Genomic DNA, 22,241 nt, shown 5'->3' with positions numbered 1-22,241 from the left:
AATTGTCTCGCGAAGTATGTTACTTTATATCGATATCCCTTTACCTCTCGAAAGGGCAAGGGATTCTCGCTCGAGTACCGGGCGTACCCAGACGAAGAGACTTTTCGCGAATCGACTCGTTATCCGCGACGCTACGCTACGATCGACCGACGCGGCATTGGTGCCGCTCTATTCCAACGACACACAATCCGTCACACGTAGGAGGCCCCATCAAGGAAATTAATAAAGCCCGATAAGTGATCGTGTCTATACTCCGCTCGACGCGAGCTCGCCCCTCGGCGCCCCGGCGACCGCCAACCCGGGCCCCCTCGTCGACGATAATCTGCTTCTTTTAATCATATTGCGCAAGCACACGTCGCTCCCAGAATGAGAAACTGACGGACTGGCGTTTGTAATCTCCATTATCGTTACGCGCGACGCTACGTGCGGCAGGCTTTGCCGGGTTCCTCTTACCCACTTTTCTCTCTCTCTCTCTCTCTCTTTTTCTCTGTCCCCTCCTCCTCCCCCCCGGCCCTCTTTCAGCGATTTCCAAGGAAAATTTCAATCGAGGCCGGTTGCCGCGATCGCTTTCGCGCTGATGAACCGCGCGCGATGTACAGGTGCACGCCTCGTAATAAAATTGTATCGCGTGAAATTAATACATGCATGCGAATAATACGAACTTACGAGGCGATTATTATGCGTAATGCACATGCATTTCGTATGCGCGCTACCTTTGCGTAACTAGCGAAAATAAAACGCGCAGACGTATCGAAGCCTTTATCACAAGCTTACGCCCAAGGTGGAACTGAATTGATCGCAGCTATATCCGTGACAACGCGCCTATCGTACGCTAATCGTGAAAGCTAATAGAGCTCGTTGGAACATGTGGCTTTGTATCGTCTTCTCGGGTCATTTCAATAACCGCGCAGCAAGCCCCGCCTGTGATAAGAAGCCGATTCATCGATTGTTTTAAACCTTTAGAAACTTTTAACACGCACTCTGGGAAAAAGAGACAGCAACCCACTTCGGGGCCCACAATTAGTAATCGAATTGTCTGGATTGTTCGTAACTCTAATCTTTTACGAATTTTACCCCGCGTAACTAAAAATCGCAATTAGCTAAAGTAATACTAATCAATTCTCTCAATTCAGTTCTGTCGATATTCAGTAACGCAAAGATCATTTTCACTCAAACGAAATGTTAAGTTGCTTAACTGCAGAAAAAAACGGTCTAAATTTTTCCCAGAGTAGAGTTACAATCCTTAAGCTTAACTGTCCTTTTTTCCCCAGAGCACTAATGTCAGGATAGGACCTTATTTACAATTTCATATGTTTAATACAATTTGTGGTATTTCTGATTCTGTATTACAATGGTAAGATTAAAAATAGAAGTTTGTTCCGTATTCTGCTTTTAATTTTACGCGCCAGGTTAGGACATATTTGCCGAATCAAAGAGTACCGCATAGGAATATTTCTATTCACAGATCAGAGATCATTTAAAAGTAGTAAATTTTGTTTTACAAATAACTGAATTTAAATTGATCGAAAACGAGACCTGTTTAATTTTAGACTTTGCGTTAGTCAAATTAGTGTCTCCTTTATTGTACGTTCCTTTATTATATGCTCTCTTGAATGAATCGGTGAATCATCACCGCAAAGCAGTCACCGATTGACTTTAAAAGAGTAGAGAGTGTGTCTAAATCTTGTAGAACCCGATGTAAATTAACACAAATGGGGATTATCCGGATCTCATTACAATTCTTCACGATTCACAACGGTTTCTATATAATTAACAAAATATTGCTACGTGATATCTTAATAAATACTATATAATACCATTTACAAGACATAATAAACATATTATGCAAGAAATTTACGTTTATTCCTCATATTTATTGAACAGCTGCACGATTCTGGGACGTAAACGACGAGAAGCATATTACGTTCGGGTGCACGAAAGTCCCGCGTTAATCGCAACATTCCATTAATTATCCGATCGAAGTGTTCTTTCGGGAGAGCATAAATTAGTTAGCTCGGCCGTCTCAACGGCGGAGCTTCTCGGTGTTCAGATAAGTCTGAACGATTTATACCGGCGCGATTGGCGAACCGCACGGGAATTATGGACGTTCGCGCGTTGTCGGCACCTATGATCGTCGAGAGTTCCAAGTCGACGTTCCCGAGGCCCGCGTACGGTCCTTTTTCTCTCCGTCGCACTTTCTCTCCTTTTCCCTCTTCCTCTCGCGGCTTTAATCTCGACAGCGACTTCCGCACGGATAATGATACTCACGAAAAATGCAAATGATGCCTGTCCTCGGACAGATTCGCCGCGGAAACCCGGTAACCGCGTTTAAGCCTCGTCAAATTACACGGTTCGCCTTGGTAGCCGCGTCTCGGAACGTTGAATTAAGCGCATTCCCAGAAAGAAACATTGAAAAAAGATTGACGAAATCTCCAGACGAATTAACTCGTTTGCCAGTTATATCCATACACTGAATTTACATATTGTTGTACGTATATGTATAATACATCGAACACCATCAGTGATCTCTTATTACTCCTCATTTACCTTTTTACTCGTCTACAATAAAAAGGGATTTTTTCTCCACAGCAAACGAAAAGCGCGATGCGAAAACGAGACGTAATCGTCAACCTAGCAGAGGAAAGTTTCCTATTACGAGATAGGATCCTGATAAGGGATAGCGGGGTTTCTGTTAAAATTAATAGGTATTATCAGTTGATTCTACCATGAGTTTATTGCCCTTGGTGAGAAATCTGTTTAGTGGAAAATTCATTGTTAGCCCGAGTCGAAATTTTGGTACTATTGTGACACGTTTAAGGATAATTTACACCTACATAGACCAGCAATAACCTACTTTGATAACATTATATTTTTTACTCCTTCCTTGAATGTGAAAATGAATTTAATTCTAAAAATTTACATTAACTCCTAAAAGGACCTACTTTAATGCTAAATTGGCAAAAGGTGAAATTTCCGACACTATCAGTTTCAAAGTAGGAGTAAATTTTATACTTGCAGTTCGACCTCTTTTACTGTTTCAGGTCCTGCTATATAATAGAATTAAAGGTTCAACATAGGGCCAAAATTTTGACTCGGGAGATCGTGTAATCGTTGCGATAAAAGATTTGTGATTGAATTTGGGTGTGGAAAATCTGCTATCTCATATTAGAAACCTGTCCCATAATAGAGGACTTTCCTGTACAACTAGTAGGTCCACGCGCTCGCAGCTTCATGAAATCGAGCGGCGACCTACAACAGAGCGGCCGCGATTACGCCCCGCGATTTACATCGAGCTTTTCTGGCACATCGGTGTCGTTATTATTAACATAAGTCCTCCGAGGACGCCGGAATTAAGAACGTGTCTCCGGCACGCGAATGCGACGTACGCTTCACGTGCGCGCGCGCGTGTGTATGTACGTGTGCGTGCGTATTTTCTGCACGAGAGCGCACCTCACGCATTTCTCTATCTCTCACCTGCTCCTGTCGCTTCCGTACCGTTTCACGGCATCCGCACGCGCGCACGTATTATACACGCACATACACACGTGTGCACACGCGCTCGCCGAGTGGACTATCGATTACGCTTTCGCGTCAATTACACGTTTACGGTGCACGCTCTCGTTTCGGCCGATTTCGCGTCCCGTGCCGTTCGCACCTGATTCCCCACCCCCCCCCCCCCGCCGCCCCTTGAGACGAAATCAAGGGAGATCTCGAGGAGCGCGCTGGTCGAGCGAATGCGCTCCACAAGATAAAGAGTCGTGTGCAGGAAAATATTCTAATAAAAGTTACGAGAAAAAAAGGCTTATGCACGAAAGCGTCAGTGTAATTATTCGGGGATATTTAAAAAAGCTCTACTAAAATGTGAAAGAAATCTTGCAACTTGCGAGCGACTGCATCTGTATATATTATATCAAGTAAATTACATACAGCATCGTATAATTTTTTAACCATAACTAGAACAACCTTTGGGAAAATGTACCTTAGTAAACCTTAAAGTTTCACTTTAGAAAAATAAGAAATAGGCATTTTTTTGGCATTAGACCTTACTGGGGCATTGTAAAGATATAATAAGATAAAATAAGATAATAAGTTAAAGTAATGTCCACTGGGCATTAGTGGACATTGGTGTACAAGATTTTGGCCAGCGGTTTCTCCCTCGGGTTAAACGTTATTGAAATTTTTAACCGTTTGTAGTATATTTTTGTGACTAAAAAGTGATGCGTACGTATATTTATACGCGTACGACCAGTAAAGAGATATGTTTACTTGTACAAAGATAAACGTCTGGATATATTTACCGCTGTTGCGCGATGGCAAACCATACTATGTTATCTAGCTGTTGACAATTTCTTTGAAGTCACTCTTCATTACTTTTTCAGTGAACATTATCTAATAACGGCAGTAAGTTGCGGTATAAAGAAAAAGCATTTTCCACGTCAGTGAAGAAAGGTCACAGCTGTTGTCTCGACTCCACCACCGTAGCGCATTGCATAAAAGGCGCGTCTTCGACCGAGCAATTAAAATCGCATGACACTGTGTAAATATTGATGCGCGGGAGATGGCAAAACTATAGATCACTGGCTGGGGCTGGCAGCGAAATTTGGCGCGGCGGCGAGAAGCGTGCGTGGCAGCAGATCAAATAAAGAATCAGAACCGCCACGTCTCACGCGATTGAAATTTCGAAACGTGATTTACGCAACATGCAATATTATTGAATTCGCATCCGCAACGCGAGCCCGCAACGGAAATAATGATAGACTTCTCGGGCGCATTTAAACAGCCCCAATTTCTGCAGCCTTACAAAAAAATGCGTGCGGTCTCGCGTGCAGCCTATGGATAACACTCTCGCCGCAATTATCGTGAAATTTTCGTGAAACTTATATTGTACCTACGTTCGTAATACATTTCGTCCGCGCGCACTTATATATTAAGCACATCCCTTTTCGGATAAAATGTTAAGCGTCATTTGAGCCGGGACGACATTGAGTCGGGGCGCAAGACGTCAATGCGCACCTGACTTCGTGATGCAAATTGCTCGCGTTAATTTCCCAACGGGAATCAAAATGGCAACACGTGTGTAGCGGTTTCTGATATTGGCACCGGTGACCCTCAAATGGTGGAACCTACGAAGCCTAATTAATCGTAAATTGTCCAGTGCCCCAACGCGATACGATCATACGCGCGTATACTTTCTGTGTTAATTGTTTGAACATTTACATAAGGATTTTCCTTGCGTTTCCCCGTTTACTGAAATAATAGATAGAATGTACGAATCAGATTACACATCAGATCACATGCAAATTCAATGTAAATTGGTAAGACTCTTATTTATTTGCATTGAAGTTGCATGTAATCTAATGTAATCTGATCGTATTTTATTATTTTAAACAGGGTTGCGTTTATTTCTCGCGCGATTTATTATTCCTTTCTAAGTATTTTAAAGTATTCGTTCCTAAGTATTCAGGAACGTAACGTATGGGTAATTGTGTCGTCCGAACAATATAAAATATAAACAGGTGCTTTATAGTAATGCGAGTTCCTCCCAAATGGGGACGGCGATACAAATGAGTTAAGAAAAACGTAAGGACTGGTCGATACTGGGCGGTTTTAATAAAAACGCTCCAATAACGCGATTACTTTACAGCGGCCGCGATCTTATCAATTTGCACCATCATCCCTGTTTATTCTGCTTAGTTATAAATTATTCAAACGTATTTCTCGCAAATCCCCTGGAAGTTGAGTTTAACGATTGTCGTATCAAAGTTGGAAAATGACGAAATTAGGGGAATTAGCGTTTAAGCTGAGGATTTATTCATTTTTCACTTAAAACAACGCTTAGATTAAATTACATTAATTAGATTAAAGAGTATAAGGCTAAAAGCTTACTGTATCTCTTGCCTGCCACTCATTTACGTTCCAAGCTTCATGTACATACACACATATTTGTGATCGAGGAAAATATTTTAGTATTCTTGAGATTAATTTCCGATAAAAAATTTCTCATGCATGAGCATGCATAAATATACATATAATATCATATTGTATTCCAAGTTTTACTCGGTTCGAGAAATTTATCGCCAATCAATTTGCAACTTTTACGAAAAAGCAGCAATTTTATTAGCTACACATTTCTCAGACCAAGATTTTAGATCAAATTCTAGCGTCAACACCATGGCTTTACTGACATCTGACAGATGTTTGGCAGCGACCTCTCGAAAAAGCCTGCTGCTCTTTTTCTCTTCTTCTAGACTTGGATTTCTGGACTTGCGTTTATTAGAAGTAGGTAATCTTTTTTCTAGGCTATTAATTTTAGTTCTAACCCAGTGAGAAATGATTCGTCGATCGACGTCGAAATGATGTCGAATCGACGTCAATTCGACGGTGTCGATATCGATTCGACGTCGTTTCGACGTCGATCGACGAATCATTTCTCACTGGGAATTGCACGATATTGTTCTTATATGTTGTCCCTAGAGTGTGCTGGTTTCATTTTGTATATATTTATTGTGGAATTCTTGTATCAAGCAAATATTGTCGTCAAGTGTACCAAAAATTAGTAATTTCTTTTTCTTTTTCGATATAAAGTCGACCAGCATAGTCTAGATTTTGCTGCGTACTTTAACTCCGTGAAAGAGTTTTGCATTTCTATAAAGCCAATTAAAAGATTACTTCTAACAAAGAACGTTGATAAAACAGACGGCTTTAGGATCCCCTTAAAGGGACATTCCACTTTAACGGTCCAAAAACTATGCTTATCTTTAACCATTTTCTTCACGGTAAATACACCATACAATGAAATAAGTCTTTTCGGGATTTATTAGGGCACGCACAAAAAAAAGTTATAAAAAGTACTTTCTTTCAAACTGGCAGCACTTTGTTATTTTTAAATAAAAACTATTAATCGATGTTCGAGACATAGCGACGCTCATATAGATTAAGGATCCCCTTAAAAAGGAAGAAGCAAACGTGGCATTAAACGAGAAGACATCGATGTATCTGAATTCTAGATTAATGCGGCGCAAACGAGCACGGCGCGGCCCGGCGCGGCTCCGTTGGGCCGCGGTGTCGGCGCGCATTATCGCGTATTCCCCGTGCGACATTAACAAAAGTGACGTCGTCGCATCGCGCAGAATTATAACGTAGCAGCGCGTGGCGGGAGACGAACGAGGAGAGCGGTATTCTCCGGTGTACCGTCAATAAAGCCGTCGCGCTAATAATTATCGTCGGCGGCGGCGTCTCGAGGGGCGTCATTAGGCGACAGCGTCGCATATTGCGGCTTTTAATGTTTCACAAACGCTTTGCAGGTACGACGACGATGGCGACGGCGGCGGCGACATGCGGCGTCGTTTTATCGCACGACTATGTACTAACGAACGGCGGTGCTCGCGGTATGCACACGTGTCCCGGGGAGGACTATACGACCGAGTTATTTCGATGTACAAGCGATGAAACGGCGGCGCGCATTGTTATGCTTCGCGTTTCAAACGCGCTCGTTGTTGTCTGTCACAGAGAAATAAAAATTATCGTGCGCGACCGCCGCAGTTATCGGCGTCCATGTTCGATAATAGACGACAAGACGTATGTGATGCTGTTCTTTTTTTCCCCTTTCTTATACGTGTCTCCTGTTTCGAGTAGACAGACTTTTCCGATCACATCGTTCATTTGTCCCGTTCGTTAAGAAAAATTTGCGCGATAATGTGACTCGACTCGTTCAACTTCTTGAACGAAATAGGATTACAAAAGAAATATTCGTATCAAATTCTTGCCTGTCTGCGTATTGAAAAAAAGCAGTTGAATAATATTGTCACTATACAGGAAATTGTATTAATAACACGTTTCAGGTATTAACGAAAGTCAACGCTCTCTGTCCTGTAATGTAGTTCCTGGAACACACATGCACCCCCTTTCTTGTTTCTCTATTTCTCATGCGGTAGTCGCGTATGAAGAAACGAGAAATGTACGCTACTTGGAATCAACGTTTTATATATACATATGTGTAACAAATATACAGGGTGTACTAAAGCCACCGGATGTCCGTTTAATCATAAATTCTTTAGGAAATTTTAAGACGAAAATTCTAATGCAAAAATGTCGAGGCTATAATAGTTTTTAATTAATAAGCGATTATATTTCGCAAATGATAGGCCTGAGATTCCCTTAAATGTCGCCCATTTTAGCATAGTAACAACCTTCGTGGAAATTGATATTGAACGACCACTTTGACAGTTGCAGCACTTTGAAGTTACAAAATGTTCCAAATTTTTACTTACTTGAATTAAATGGAAAGGGGCGACATTCATAGAAACACTTTTATCACACGTCATGTCGCCGTGCCTGAGCGCGCGAAATCTCAGCCTGCCATTTGTGAAATATAATCACTTATTATTTAAAAACTATTATAGCATCTCGACATTTTTGTATTAGCATTTTTCTCTTGAAATTTTCCAAAGAATATGTGATTAAAAGGATATCCGGTGGTTTTAGTACACCCTGTATAACGAATGCATAACGAATGTATATGACAATTCGTAAACGAAGACAAATGCATACATTGTTATAATGCATATGTTTGTGTAAATTAACATTATTTCTTCATGTTGCACGCTCATAAATTCTGGCGTCTCAAAAGGACGATGGCCAATATTATGCGAATGATTGACGCTTTCACCGTTGAAAGATACTATGAAGGTACTCTTACAAATCGCGTCACGTCTGTCGCAAGAACGACTGGTCTCCAGGTAGATTCGACTAACATGGAGGTGAAAGTACAAGGAACGAAAAACGCGACAAAAAGTTAAATAAGTGATAGCAATATCGCACTACGCCAGATATCGGTGCCACAACAACTAATAACGATAATCGCTCTGTCGCTCCCATTCCAAATCAAAATCCAGTAAACAGCGAGCCTCAATTACATTACATTTATGTTACAATTTTTTACTGAACAATGTAAATGTAATGTATACCAGAACATGTGTTATATTACATTGTTGAGTGAGAAATTGTAACATAAATGCAATGTAACTGATGCTAGGTGTTCACACTGGGAATCAAACTAAATACCGTTTCTATCACAAGGTGGGCTAAAAGTCGCTACCCATTAATTAAATGATAAACTAACATTTTGTTAATATAATTAAGTAGATTGTGTATTTGTATAATTATTTATAAAACTGTTCCTCAAATTCTTCTGCTTTTCTTTTTTAGTAATAATACATTGCCGACGTGAATCAACACGAGTAAATAAAATTGAAATTATCTTACGTGCAATTTCAATAAGCATTGGAATAGGGGCCTCTGGTCTACCGTGCGTACGTTACAAAAATTTATTTATAGAAAAGTGCAGAGAAAACAAATATTAATGGCAATAAAAAGTTATAAACAAATTCCATATTTTACGTAAAAACAAAAGATGACTCAAAGATGTTTATTGCAACATTTCAGTTTAATAAATTAATATCTTATTGAAAATTGTACCCGTATTGTGTACACACATATCTACGTACATACATACTATGTATGTATTATTTAGAATGCAATCAATATATTTAATTGTAATATCCATTACAGCGACAATTAGAAAACTACACACTTATTTGAAGCATCTGTGAAGCAAATTGTGAATTTATTATTGCATTATGAGTTGGATATTCAGATATTTAAGTCGGCCGTCAAATAATATAATATATTCACAGTCGATAATGTTAATTACATCTCTTACTATAATATAATAAAATCGTACGTTCGAACTCCAATGATATAATCATGAAAATTTATTGAATGATATCGATGCATGGTCTTTCAGGGAATTCTTAAATAAAAGCGACACAATAATTATCGACATTTTTTTCTTTGAAGATCATTTTCTTTGAAACGGCTTTACAGAATTACAAAATTCTCTTATACACTTAGTATAAAGATGCAGAATATGAAATGTATATGTATTGTACATATGTATGTAAAATGAGTTGATTGCTTTAATATGCAAGAACTAAAAATTAAGTCAGTGGTTGGACCATAGAACTTATACTTATGGAAGAGGAAAAGGACTGACACAAGTGTGTCCAAAAAGTGAGACAGAAGAAACTACCATTCTGTCTCGTTCTATGACTGTCCTCGAAATGCGCATGCGTGATCAAAGCGAGATTGTATTTGTAGGTTATGTACGTATATTATGCATTTTCGTTTGTGTGCGATTTAACGCATGGATATAACGAACCAAAGTCATATTCTATCTATCCTTGTCACACAGATGTTGGACACAGTTTTAGCTTTTTTATTTTTGAAATTTCTTTTTTTTGTATTTTCCCTCTGCGCGAACGCCGTCAACCGTTAGGTTATTTAGCGTTTTTTTTTTAAATTTCGCTACACCCATTTTCAAGCACCGCCGATAAAGTCTCCACTTGGTGCGTGTCCGTGCTATGCCCATTGACTTTATGGAGTATACTATGGATGCACCAATCTTTTACCATAGGAGATGGTTTACCGACCGCAACTGTACCCAACCCTGGAAAAAAGTGAAAACACAACATCACGTGTATCATCAGCGTGTAATATATTAATTGTACGTACATACCTATACAATTAAACGTCACAACACGCTGGAGACATTCGAGATGACATCTTTTCCCGGGTTGGCTACAGTTACGGTTGGTAATCCACTATACATATGTATGTGTATTATAACAATTATAAATATGAGGCGTTATCTTCGGGGAGGGTAGGCACGAGACGCGCCACTTATTATTAATGTTTCGACGAGAGAGAGAGAGAGACAACGGCCCATGACTGGACCAGGATTCGAACCTGGACTGGAACCATCCGCTTGCCAGGCCGATGCTCTTCCCCATCCGAGCTATCCAGGCCCGCTCCCCATTATGATAAAAAATCGGCACTTCCTTTAATATTCACCCCGTATATGTACATTTCCCGCTCAATATGAATGTAATCACACCGTCACTTTTAACAGACGCCCCTTTTAATGATTTTCGTCGACGATGTCGCATTCTGCCGAGGCGTTTCAAATCCTCGTATCGAGACTCTCGATTATCGAGACTCGGCATAATTGACGCGCGAGAGTGCGAGTGTTGCTCCCTCCCCCCCCCCCCTTCCTCACCCGCTCGCAAGCCTGCAGAAGTCGGGGAAGTCGGGTCGAGGCGAGTTCACGAGCGGTCGGGGTACGTGACGCGCGCCGTGATGCATCGTCACGGGAAGCCGTGAAAATGAGGGCGTCCTCGTGATAGCTCGCAGTGCGATCGCGGTGCAAGTGTGCGCGGTAGTGTCACGGCTACGGGGCAGCGAACGCCAAGCGGCGCCGTCGGCAACGTCCGATGTTACGCGACGGCCAGCCACGCTGACGCGAAAACGCTACGGCGAGCCGAAACCGAGTCCGTGAGCGCAGAGGCTCTGACGGCTCTCTTTTCTCCCCCTCTCCCCCCCTCGCCCTCTTTCTCTCTTTCTCGTTCTCCCCTCCCCCCCCCTCCTCCCTCCAGTTGATATCGCCTGGCGATCCGAGGAAAACGAACGAAAGTGCGTATACGTAATCCTGATCTCCGACACCCGCCGCGTTATTCGTCTCCGGGGTCGCGCGACCTACTCCTCGCGCCTGCCCTCCCCCCCCCCGCGTTCCCTTTGACGATGAGGCGCGAGGGTGTCCCGGAGACAACGTCGGATCTACGCTCATGAGTCATTCGCAGCCGCGGTGTTTATACGCGAGCACTCGCCTCGGTCTCTCGCGCTCTCTGCGCCGTCCGTTCCCTGGAATTTCCGTGGGAAGGTGCCGCCTCGGCATTCATCTTTACGTTTGTTTGGATTTTCAAATGTGTGGCGTGCGTCTGCGGGTGTGTGTGCGCGCCTCCAAGACTGGCGACGTACGCGCGGTTTCAAATTACAAAATGTAATCGGTTCACCCTGGAGATATCCTGGGAAGGCACAGAGAGAAAGAGAGATAAGACGTTATCTTCTGCGCGCTGTCGCAAAGAGGATGACACTCGGTTTTTAACAGCTTGCCTCCGAATGACTCATACGATTACAAGTAGAGCCTAAGTACGCTGAAAAAAAAGTCTGATATGTTTAACCAGTCGTCTGTTAGAGAATGAACGAATCTGAATTCCTTTGGGATTCACCAGACGTGTCGTGAAGTCGGGGAAACGAAAGGAGAGTTTACTTGTTGTCACCAGTAATGATTAGAAATTGAGACGGGAAACTTGTAGTCGACCCGACTGGCCAGTTACTTAATCGATTTATTGCACAACGTTTCGACCCTATTCTTTTGGGTCCTTTTCCAGTTCGAGCCCAGCTACCACAGTGCTCACACGTGTACATACATTTTATAACTCGACTCTTGTCTTATTCGACGACGACGATTGACTTAGTATCACACTAGAAAGACCCAAAGGAATAGGGTCGGAACGTTGTGTAATAAACTGATAAGCAGTATCAGAGTCTCCCAGCCTTGATGATGCAGACTGCAACGCCTGCGAAACATCGGCACCACACTGCAAACGGACGCGGCAACCATCCGGAAGCCATTACGACTGAAGAAGACAGCAGCCGCGAAGGCTCGAGAGCCAAAATTGATTAAATAATTTGCCAGTTGCGTTGACTGTAAGTTTCCCGTCTCGAAGTCTGGGAAACTTCTGGTGATGATATATCGAGCCCTATCGTGCTAACTAGACATTCCGTTTGGTTCGGCCAAAACACGTCTTGTTGATACAATGAAAGCATTTTTCTCAGTGTACCTCTCGTGTAGAGAAATTGCAATGTATCTTCTCAACTAAATCCTCTCCCGCAATGATATCGTCTCGATCTACACAAGCGATGCGAGTAGCAAATAGCGAAACGAATATTATCTTAAGAATATGGCATTTCACACATGACATGAATTACACGCTGTCTTGTCGCTATAGGGAAGCCGCAACATTAGGGGACCTGCTGCAGGCACATTTGAGACCTGCGGTGGTTGGTGAATGGTGTTGCAGATAGATTCCGTGTGGGGCTGGGCGTCACCCCCGCTGCGCCTCCAGCTAGCCGGGGGGACCAGGGGTGCCTCGGGGAGAGCGGCCACGGGCGCCCCATCCTCGCAGAGGATGGGTGAAATAGTCGTGGAACGCGCTCCCTCCCCAGCACGCCTCAGCCATACCTCGGAGAAGCATCCGCGCGCGACGCTAACCGAGCTCAATGTTCTTCGCCGTCATCGGGAACTGTGCGATGTCGTTCTCAATGTCGGATCCAGAAAAATATTTGCGCATCGCGTCATCCTCTCAGCATGTAGCCCATACTTCAGGTACAATGGCACAAGTACAATGAACCTTTTTTTTCTTCCCTCCCCTCCCCTCTCTCAAGCACGCGCGACAAGTCGCGCGTAATCTTAAAAAGCGAATTCTACGTCTCCGTTTGTTCCAGGGCAATGTTTACTGGGGAGCTGGCGGAATCTAGACAGACTGAAGTAACGATACGCGACATAGACGAAATGGCCATGGAGTTACTCATAGACTTCTGTTACACTTCTCACATTATCGTCGAAGAAGCGAATGTTCAAACTCTCCTTCCAGCAGCGTGCCTTCTTCAATTAGCAGAAATTCAAGATATATGTTGCGAATTTCTCAAACGCCAATTAGATCCATCAAATTGCTTGGGTATCCGGGCGTTCGCGGATACCCACTCGTGCCGCGAACTTCTGCGTATTGCCGATAAATTTACTCAACACAATTTCCAAGAGGTACGCCACGTCCGAGACGTATAAGACGTCGACCTGCCGACTTTCGGGATATTTATCGCTTTGGTCCTCGTAGGTGATGGAGAGCGAAGAATTTTTGTTGCTACCTGTCGGCCAATTGGTAGACATTATTTCGTCGGATGAGCTAAACGTACGCACGGAGGAGCAGGTGTTCAGCGCCGTGATGAACTGGGTGAAATACAATGTCACGGAGAGAAGGCAACATCTGGCACAGGTCCTGCAGCACGTGCGACTGCCGCTACTCAGTCCAAAATTTTTAGTTGGTACCGTAGGATCGGATCTGTTGGTTCGCTCCGACGACGCTTGCCGAGATCTCGTGGACGAAGCGAAGAATTACCTACTCTTGCCGCAAGAGAGGCCGTTGATGCAGGGACCTAGGACGAGGCCCAGGAAACCTACGAGACGGGGAGAGGTGTTGTTCGCTGTTGGTGGGTGGTGTTCCGGCGACGCTATTGCCAGCGTCGAAAGATTCGATCCCAACACTGCCGATTGGAAAATGGTCGCGCCGATGAGCAAACGGCGATGCGGGGTGGGCGTAGCGGTGTTAAATGACTTGTTATACGCGGTCGGCGGACACGATGGACAAAGCTACTTAAATAGCATCGAGCGATACGATCCACAAACGAATCAGTGGTCTTGCGACGTCGCTCCTACCACTTCCTGCCGAACTAGCGTGGGTGTCGCTGTGTTGGATGGATTTCTCTACGCAGTTGGTGGCCAGGATGGAGTGCAATGCCTTAATCACGTGGAAAGGCAAGTAACCTGTGTTTAAGCCCTCCGTCTACGTTCCCATGATGCAAGGATACCGGGTGTGACATTCCCGTGGATGTGCACTTGTGACCAATCAGAATTGTTTCTCCTTGTATGTATTTTTGCATCAAGTACGATCTAAGAACTGTGTCCAAGTTCTAGTTCCGAGAAGTATGTAGCCAATCAACTTGCATCTTTTACGGAAAAGCTGCTAGTTGATCGGCTACACATTTCTCGGAACTAGAACTTGGACACAGTTCTTGGATCCCAAGGCTTTAATGACTTGCTGACAAATGTTCAATATGTGTATAAATATATAAAATGGTGCATTTGTAGCTAACGATACATGCAACTTTGCAGATACGATCCTAAAGAAAACAAATGGTCTAAAGTGTCGCCGATGACTACTAGAAGGTTGGGAGTGGCGGTCGCAGTGCTCGGAGGTTATTTATATGCCATCGGCGGGTCTGATGGACAATCACCCCTTAATACGGTAGAGAGATACGATCCAAGGCAAAACAAATGGTCCCAAGTGTCCCCGATGTCTACGAGACGTAAACATCTAGGCTGTGCTGTATTTAATAATGTAATTTATGCTGTGGGAGGACGAGACGATTGTATGGAGCTCTCCAGTGCGGAGCGTTATAATCCTCATACGAATTCCTGGAGTCCTATAGTAGCGATGACATCAAGGAGAAGCGGAGTAAGTTTGCTCTTTTTACGAGGACTAAAGATATCTTAAAACGTGGAAAGAGAAGTTCAACTTGTCTGCGCACTATACATTTATTTACAAATTCAATCGTTATTATTGGATGGTTGCATATAAAGCCCATTTTTGAGCGAAAGAAAAGACGGTGATTTGATAGCAAATCGACGAACCCGCAAATGTCTTATTTGGAACAAAACTTGCCATTGTAAACTTAATGAAAATAGATGATGCTAACGCGTTGCACCTAAGGCGTGTTGTCGGGACTCTATAGACCTGTTATCGTGTGTTGCCAGCTTTCAATTCGAAGAAATAGAGTATCTAACACCATCTATTGCCAACGGGCGATTTTATATGCAACCACTCAATATAAAAGGGTGAATCAGATTTTAATAAACATAATGTATTTCAGGTGGGTCTAGCGGTAGTAAATGGTCAATTGTATGCGGTGGGCGGATTCGACGGAACTGCGTATCTGAAAACGATCGAAGTATACGATCCGGAGCAGAATCAATGGAAGCTATGTGGTTGTATGAATTACAGGAGGCTCGGCGGAGGCGTGGGAGTGATGCGAGCACCACAAACTGAGAATTACATTTGGTAGCTCAGGCCCCCCTCTTCAGCCCAGATGGCTGAAACTCCTTTAACTCCTCTTACACCGGTAACGCCAGTTACGCCTGTAACACCTCCCGCTCCTGTATCGGTTCCTGTTATAACTAGTACTAGAAAACGCTACCGCCGATCGATGAGCATTATATAAGTAATGTATGCATTTTTGTAAAAGACTTTGCCTTTCTCTGAAATTCCACGAGAGCGTCCCGCATCGATCTTCGGTATTTAATTTATTATCAATTTCGGGATATCTCTTCGCTCAATTCAGCGCACAGATCACGTTATGGAAAGAAGATGCGGATATTCTATCGCTTTTACTGCCGTTGTTTTGTATTTTTATTACATCACATTATTTTGTAAGATTCTTCGTTCGTGTTATTTATATTTTATTGTGTTACGCAAACTACAAATTCCAGCTGCTTTAGATTCAAATGTATACGAAGCATTCTTAAAGAAATGCTTCATCACTGTTGTATACACACAAAGTTTCAAGCAACGTTTTATTACATGAGGAAAAGGAAAGGCAAAATCTCTTCCCCTAACATTCGCCAGAAACATATGTGTTTAAAAAAGACATTTACAGCTTCCATTCTTCGGGAAATGATCGAAACTAAAGCTTAACTTCTCAGTAGACTTTTAATTTAATCGCAAAGGGTCGTTTCTGTGCCCAACAATTCAAGAATGTAATATAATACATAATGATTTTTCTCTCTTTCTCTGTAAGGGTAGTCTGCTTTAAGTATGTAGATAACTCCTTTTGTTTATAAGACTGAACTTTCAACCAGAGAATATTGAGTCGTGATAAGTACAGTTTACATTCTCTTGTAAAGAAATATCAAGTTACATCACACTTTCTATTAAACTCTGCGAATAATTCGTATATCCAATGTATTTGATGCATTTATTACGTTGTCGAGGATTTGTGACAAGATGCATGCCCAACAAAGAGCAATATGTATAATACTTGAGATTATAAATTATTTAAACACGACATTTGAAATCGTTTCCTCGCGTTGCTACAACAAGAAGGCGCCATTTAACCAACATCATCTGTTACGTACATTTAAATCTCTACAGAGAAGTAACCTTGTCGTACAAAATGGTGATAGGGATCATTGATCAATAATCTCATAATGTAACATTCGTTCTAATTGTGTGCTAAAAGTCAGAATTGGCTAGGGGCAGCCAATATTATATACTAACAGTAATAATTGTGTTTGTGATTTATTTCGGTGGAAATCAAATAATACATATAAGAATTATTGGGATGATGTATAAACGGCAAAAGCGCTTACAGACTGTCGCTGTTACATGTATGAGATTGTTGAAGGCAGCAAATGCATGTCTAGCATAAGGACATATTGATGATGTAATGTAATTCTTTTTAAGCAACCGATCGCAAAGCTGATTATTCCGATTCTCGAATGCTACGAAGGCTCATTCACGCATTTCTCAATTAACTGCTGGACTCTTCTGAATAGTCCATTCGTATTTCAGTTGAAAACTCACGACCATAGAGGAGAAGCCGCCGTTCCGTTAACCAAATTACACGTTACAATGGTACAAATTATTGTAATCCGTGAACGAAGTTCAAATAAGTGTTCAGTACCCAATCTTGTTTAATTAATTCTGACGAAGTTGCAGATGTACACCAGGAGAATGTATTATTATTTCCACAATATTTTATATGCATAGTATTAGCGAATTACTTTTAAACTCGTGTCAAAAGTACGTAAGAGACCGAACCTTGTCTTGTACCGAATTTTAACGGCACGTTTCCTGATTACCATAAACGAGAACTATTGAAAGTGATTATGTTAATCGATTAGCGCGCATAGCAATCCTGAGTGAGGCACGAAGCGTTAATGCAAATACATTGTTTCATTTTACTAAACGAGATCAAAAACTTGTTCTGTACAACTGTTCAGTACAAAGGAAGAGTCATAGGATTTCTTTCCTCTTCTTTATCAATAAATTAAAGAAAGTGCGCACTAGAAATTTGCGCGAACCATTACATTGCGCGTAGCGTCATTGCTTCCTACGTCTGCCAGTCGGGTATCCCAGAATTACGATTCTTTTTCAGACACAAACGAGATACGTTTCTTAAGAAAAGTACTTACTGGAGCGTCAATTTGCATCTGATTTTGTGTTAACAATATTTTTCAGTAGCATATTATTATACACGGAAATTTACTGTGTAGATTAGACCTTCGGAAAATTATAAACTTTAAGATTGTAACACAATTTCGTTATCTAGCAGCTTGAAGTAATTATTTATTTCTTATTCCTCTTGCTCTTAATTTCTGTCCACCTTATTCGTAACTTTTGCTGTATTATATTAGTAAAAAATAACAATATCAGCGAAACCTAGAAAAATCAACGTGTATTGTTGAGTTTCAACGTCTGTAAACAATGAGAGTCGCTCGGGCAAAAGTGAAAGAAGATTGAAAATGATAACGTGAAACGACAAACAGGAAATAATTGCATATATCTTCCTCGATAAGTCGCGTTATACTTTTCGAAATTGCACACCCGGTGGGGAATTTCCCTAACCTGTTGCGGGATGCTTCGCAAATTCCCTATTCGTAAGCCAATCAACGGATCCCACACACGCTATCCGCTATCGTGTGCAGTAATGTCGGAGCAACGCAGCACAGCCGGCTTCAGCCGCTCAGGTTTATTGTGATGTTGTAATTGTGGACGGTTCGAATCGCCGGTCGCGCCGCGTCGCGTTGCACGACGCTGCAGACTATCGACATTCCTCCTTCATTTGATATAAGCCACGATGCTGCTAGTGAATCGTGCTATTTTATTAAATTTGTTATTCGTGTACCTTGCCGTCGGCGATCCCGAGGAGGAGCAGGGGGTTAAATACGCCAATAAATGCGAAGGTGATTAATCTGGAGTAATACATTGTATATGCCTGAGGCAGAAATGCATAGTGAATTTAGAGCCTCAGAATATCACATTAGCGTACTGAAAGATCATTGACAAAATTCTGTGTAACAGCTTGAAATTTTAATACAAATTACTTAGAAATGAATCTCTGTTGCAGTGTGCAAGGTTCTAGCTACAGAACTTGAAGCTAGGCTAGACGAGACGGGAAAGGTGAACGATGTGTTACAGATCGGATATTCCGTGGACGACGTTGCGCCAAAGAAGAAGAAAGAGTACAAGAAGTCGTAAGTGTTCGCATTGGGACTTTGCGAAACTCCGATGAGATCAAAGTAATCTTCGCTTTCCCCTCAGGGAGCTGCGGCTGGTAGAATCCATGGAGGACGTTTGCAAGCGTATACTGGAGTACAATATACACAAGGAACGTACGGACAGCACGAGATTTGCGAAAGGAATGAGTCAGACGTTCAAGACGTTGCACGGACTTGTGTAAGAGATGTCGTTGGCGCGATACAATCTCTCGCGTGGAGTATTCCGTAAATTAATATATGGACGGTTGCAGGGATAAGGGAGTCAAAGTAGACCTGGGTATTCCCTACGAACTGTGGGACAAGCCTTCCGTGGAGATAACCACTTTAAAAACGCAGTGCGAAGATTTGTTAGAGAATCATGAAGCCGACATTGAAAACTGGTACTACAATCATCAGGGGGAAATTTCTTTGATTAGGTACCCTAGAATACATCCGTCTCAATCGGTCATGTCGATTGCGAAAACTGCATCTATATTTTATTATCACGTGTCTTTCAGATATTTGTGTTCTGAGCGCGCGTTGAAGGGCCAGAATGACTCTTGCCTGTACGAGAAAGAGACCGGGAAAGACAAGAAGCAAAAGAAAAAGAAAAAAGAGATGGCCAGAGGGGAGACGGGTAGTAAAGAGAATATCAAGGACAATTCCCAGAATACGAAGCAAGAATTGTGAATAGATTTAATATCGCCAGGAGTATAAAACCGATGATATGTAGTTTTTTTTCAAACGGCCTACACTGGCCATTGTTTTTATTTAAAGAACGAATGACGTTTCGACCCCCGGATTTGGACCCTTTTCAAGCAATCTGTTCACACAATTCTTACTGATCTCATATCTGTTAATAAGATATTAGTCAAGAAATGATTGTACTCCTTGGTTGAAGAGTGCGATTAAAGTTGCATTATTAATTGCAAGACACAAGTAAAGGTATCGAGAGATGTGTGTTAGACGAGATGTCGGATTGAACATCAATCATTTTTTGACTAATATCACGAGACACGGTAGTGTCTCGCGCCAAGTATAAGTGACAAACTATTAAGTGACAAGCTAGATCTTATTAACGTTACGATATTGGCCAAACGATCGATATAAGATCAGTAACAATTGTGTGAACAAATTAAAAACGTTGGCCGGTGTAGGTCGTTTTTCAAAAACTACATAAGAATTGTAAAGCTATGAGAATAAACGAATAAATTTATATAGATATTTTTAATGAATTAAAAAGAATGTGATCCTACCTTCAGTAAAGGGGCAATACAGTATAACGGACTTTCAATCCTGTATATAAGTGTTATCTGTAAATATTATCATTACCTATAATGTCTACACTTGGATATGTGTATGTGCCAAATTGTACTGTTGGAGATTGTATAATAAACTTCTTTTATATGTATATTTCGTACAGGACTCGCAAATGTACATCAGAAGTCGCTGATGCCTTTCCAGATGAATTTAGACGCAGGTAGAACACATATGCATTTTTCATGTATGTACGTATATGAAAAGTGTACAAATGTGTTGATACCGAGACAGCCAGATCTGCCAGAACAGATTTCGTCGAAGGTCCACTACGGTTTCTGCCGACAATCTGTTGACAGCGTATGTTTTACAGACTGTTGCTGAAACAAGCGCCAAATGCGGACACAGATGACTACGGTTGTGGCGTGGATTTCTGACGAATCTGCAACCAATCTCGGTAACATTTTGCTGACTGGGTGTGTGCACAAATTTATGTGGGAGGGCATCAGTGATTCCTGGTGTGCACACACGCAACAATATGACCGTCAAATGTCACGTTGATGCACGTGTGAAAATATGTCAAAAAGCTTGTAGTTTCTATTAATATCAGCGTATCTCAGAAAAGTGGGAAACATACCCAGATAACAATTCTTGTGCGCAAATTTGTATGAGATTTGCCTGAGTTTTGTCCATAAGATATGTTTAGTCTGTGCTTTTGCACGCAAGTAGCGAGCCCATGTATTAACGTGTAATTTTGCGCGCAAACATCTATCAACTCACGTACAAAAAAGGCTAAACAACGCAAGCAAAATTCTATCCAAGCGCGTCGTCCTAATGCCAGGTGTTTGCGCGCAAAATGTTCTCTGGGTAATTGTGGATGTAAATGAAAACAAAAGACAGCATTGTATCGAACATGTAATTGATTATTTACAAGATGCACACTATAACAAAATTTGTTGCGTTCAGTTGTAGATTACGCGTGTCTCAAGACGGTTTGGCTTTACTTCTGTAGGGAGGTGGTATCCACTTGGTTTTGCCGCGAAGCGCTCGCAAACGGTCGTATTCCTCCTTGAAGTCCTTATGCTCGTCCCTGAAGAGACCGTAATCGCGCAGGAGTGTCATGAGCTTCTCCGTCTCTCTGAATCTTGGATAATATTCCACGACCTCCGGTCGTTTGTTCACCGGTTTCTCGCTGAAGAGCTTCACGACCTTCATCGACTTCTGATTAGTAGGCCTGGCTACTTCGCCGAAGATTCGGTTGCTCAGGCGATTCATGCGCGTGGCATAATTGGTGCCCACGTTCGCCAGGTTCACGTACTTGTAGCTCATCTTGTCGAGCCTACGAGAAGGAAAAATAAGGTTAAGACCGGCTCTGCCGAAGATTGGAATGAAACTTCCAGATTAAGAACGAACGACTAAGGTCTATCTTGAAAGAATATACCACCGTTTGTCCACTCGCTATCCTCGGGCGTAAAAATTGTAGATCAAACTGTTAGTTTAAACCTCGGGCGGAGAAAAACATCGTCCGCACGCCTACGCCCGTGGACAATCGCAAAGTTGCGCACAGCTGATCGCGTATACTATACGTGTATCTCCAATTGACATGTTTAGAAACAAAATGCCGTCCTACGAGATCTCAGACTTATTTTATTGGAGCCAATAGTAAAAACCAATTAAATCGCTGCCTAGCAATTAATTGAATTGGCAACTGCCTGTCGATTGAACATAACCAACAAACAGCAGGTTGATTGGCGGCAAATTCAAACGAGAGTTGATTCACGAATTATGAATCGCGTGAAGCCGGAATTTGTAGCCACATTAAACGATAAAACTAAGCAGATATAAATGAGTATATTTGCGGGCACAGCTAGAATCTCTCTCGCGAGCGATTGTTTCAATAAATATACATTTTAATTCAATACGAAAGTTAAAATCGGAGATACTGCGTTCTCGCTGGATTACGTTCAACGCGTTCGCCAGCGAGTACGCACTG

At 42.1% G+C, this 22,241-nt stretch overlaps 3 protein-coding genes across 6 annotated transcripts; 2 read left to right on the top strand and 1 right to left on the bottom strand.

Moving 5' to 3' along the window:
• The first annotated feature begins 11,503 nt into the window (after positions 1–11,503).
• Positions 11,504–17,820, top strand: LOC105566101 (kelch-like protein diablo). Of its 2 annotated transcripts, XM_012019835.1 has the most exons (6): positions 11,504–11,529; positions 12,909–13,285; positions 13,405–13,720; positions 13,794–14,491; positions 14,849–15,191; positions 15,607–17,820. In XM_012019835.1, the coding sequence occupies exons 2-6, from the start codon at positions 12,969–12,971 to the stop codon at positions 15,796–15,798; spliced, it is 1,866 nt and encodes a 621-aa protein (XP_011875225.1). In that variant the 5' UTR covers positions 11,504–11,529; positions 12,909–12,968; the 3' UTR covers positions 15,799–17,820. The 2 variants fall into 2 exon arrangements, with proteins under 2 accessions (XP_011875225.1, XP_011875224.1); XM_012019834.1 differs by lacking the exon at positions 11,504–11,529 and having other exon boundaries at positions 12,552–13,285.
• Positions 17,821–18,405: 585 nt separating this feature from the next.
• Positions 18,406–19,749, top strand: LOC105566100 (protein canopy homolog 3). Its single transcript, XM_012019833.1, has 5 exons — positions 18,406–18,697; positions 18,862–18,988; positions 19,056–19,190; positions 19,264–19,428; positions 19,510–19,749. Exons 1-5 carry the CDS (start codon positions 18,592–18,594, stop codon positions 19,679–19,681), a joined length of 705 nt encoding a protein of 234 aa, XP_011875223.1. The 5' UTR covers positions 18,406–18,591; the 3' UTR covers positions 19,682–19,749.
• Positions 19,750–21,147: 1,398 nt separating this feature from the next.
• Positions 21,148–22,201, bottom strand: LOC105566099 (28S ribosomal protein S33, mitochondrial). Of its 3 annotated transcripts, none has more exons than XM_012019832.1 (2): positions 21,662–22,201; positions 21,148–21,587 (listed from the first exon to the last, which is right to left on the bottom strand). In XM_012019832.1, exon 2 carries the CDS (start codon positions 21,575–21,577, stop codon positions 21,233–21,235), a length of 345 nt encoding a protein of 114 aa, XP_011875222.1. In that variant the 5' UTR covers positions 21,578–21,587; positions 21,662–22,201; the 3' UTR covers positions 21,148–21,232. The 3 variants fall into 3 exon arrangements, with proteins under 3 accessions (XP_011875222.1, XP_011875221.1, XP_011875220.1); XM_012019831.1 differs by having other exon boundaries at positions 21,690–22,201; XM_012019830.1 differs by having other exon boundaries at positions 21,693–22,201.
• Between the last annotated feature and the right edge of the window lie 40 nt (positions 22,202–22,241).

The sequence above is a fragment of the Vollenhovia emeryi genome, unplaced genomic scaffold (assembly GCF_000949405.1).
Source record: "Vollenhovia emeryi isolate VEMERY1.0 unplaced genomic scaffold, V.emery_V1.0 DF939147.1, whole genome shotgun sequence".
In the NCBI taxonomy this organism is placed as follows: domain Eukaryota; kingdom Metazoa; phylum Arthropoda; class Insecta; order Hymenoptera; family Formicidae; genus Vollenhovia; species Vollenhovia emeryi.
This window is presented reverse-complemented; position numbering and strand designations above follow the sequence as displayed.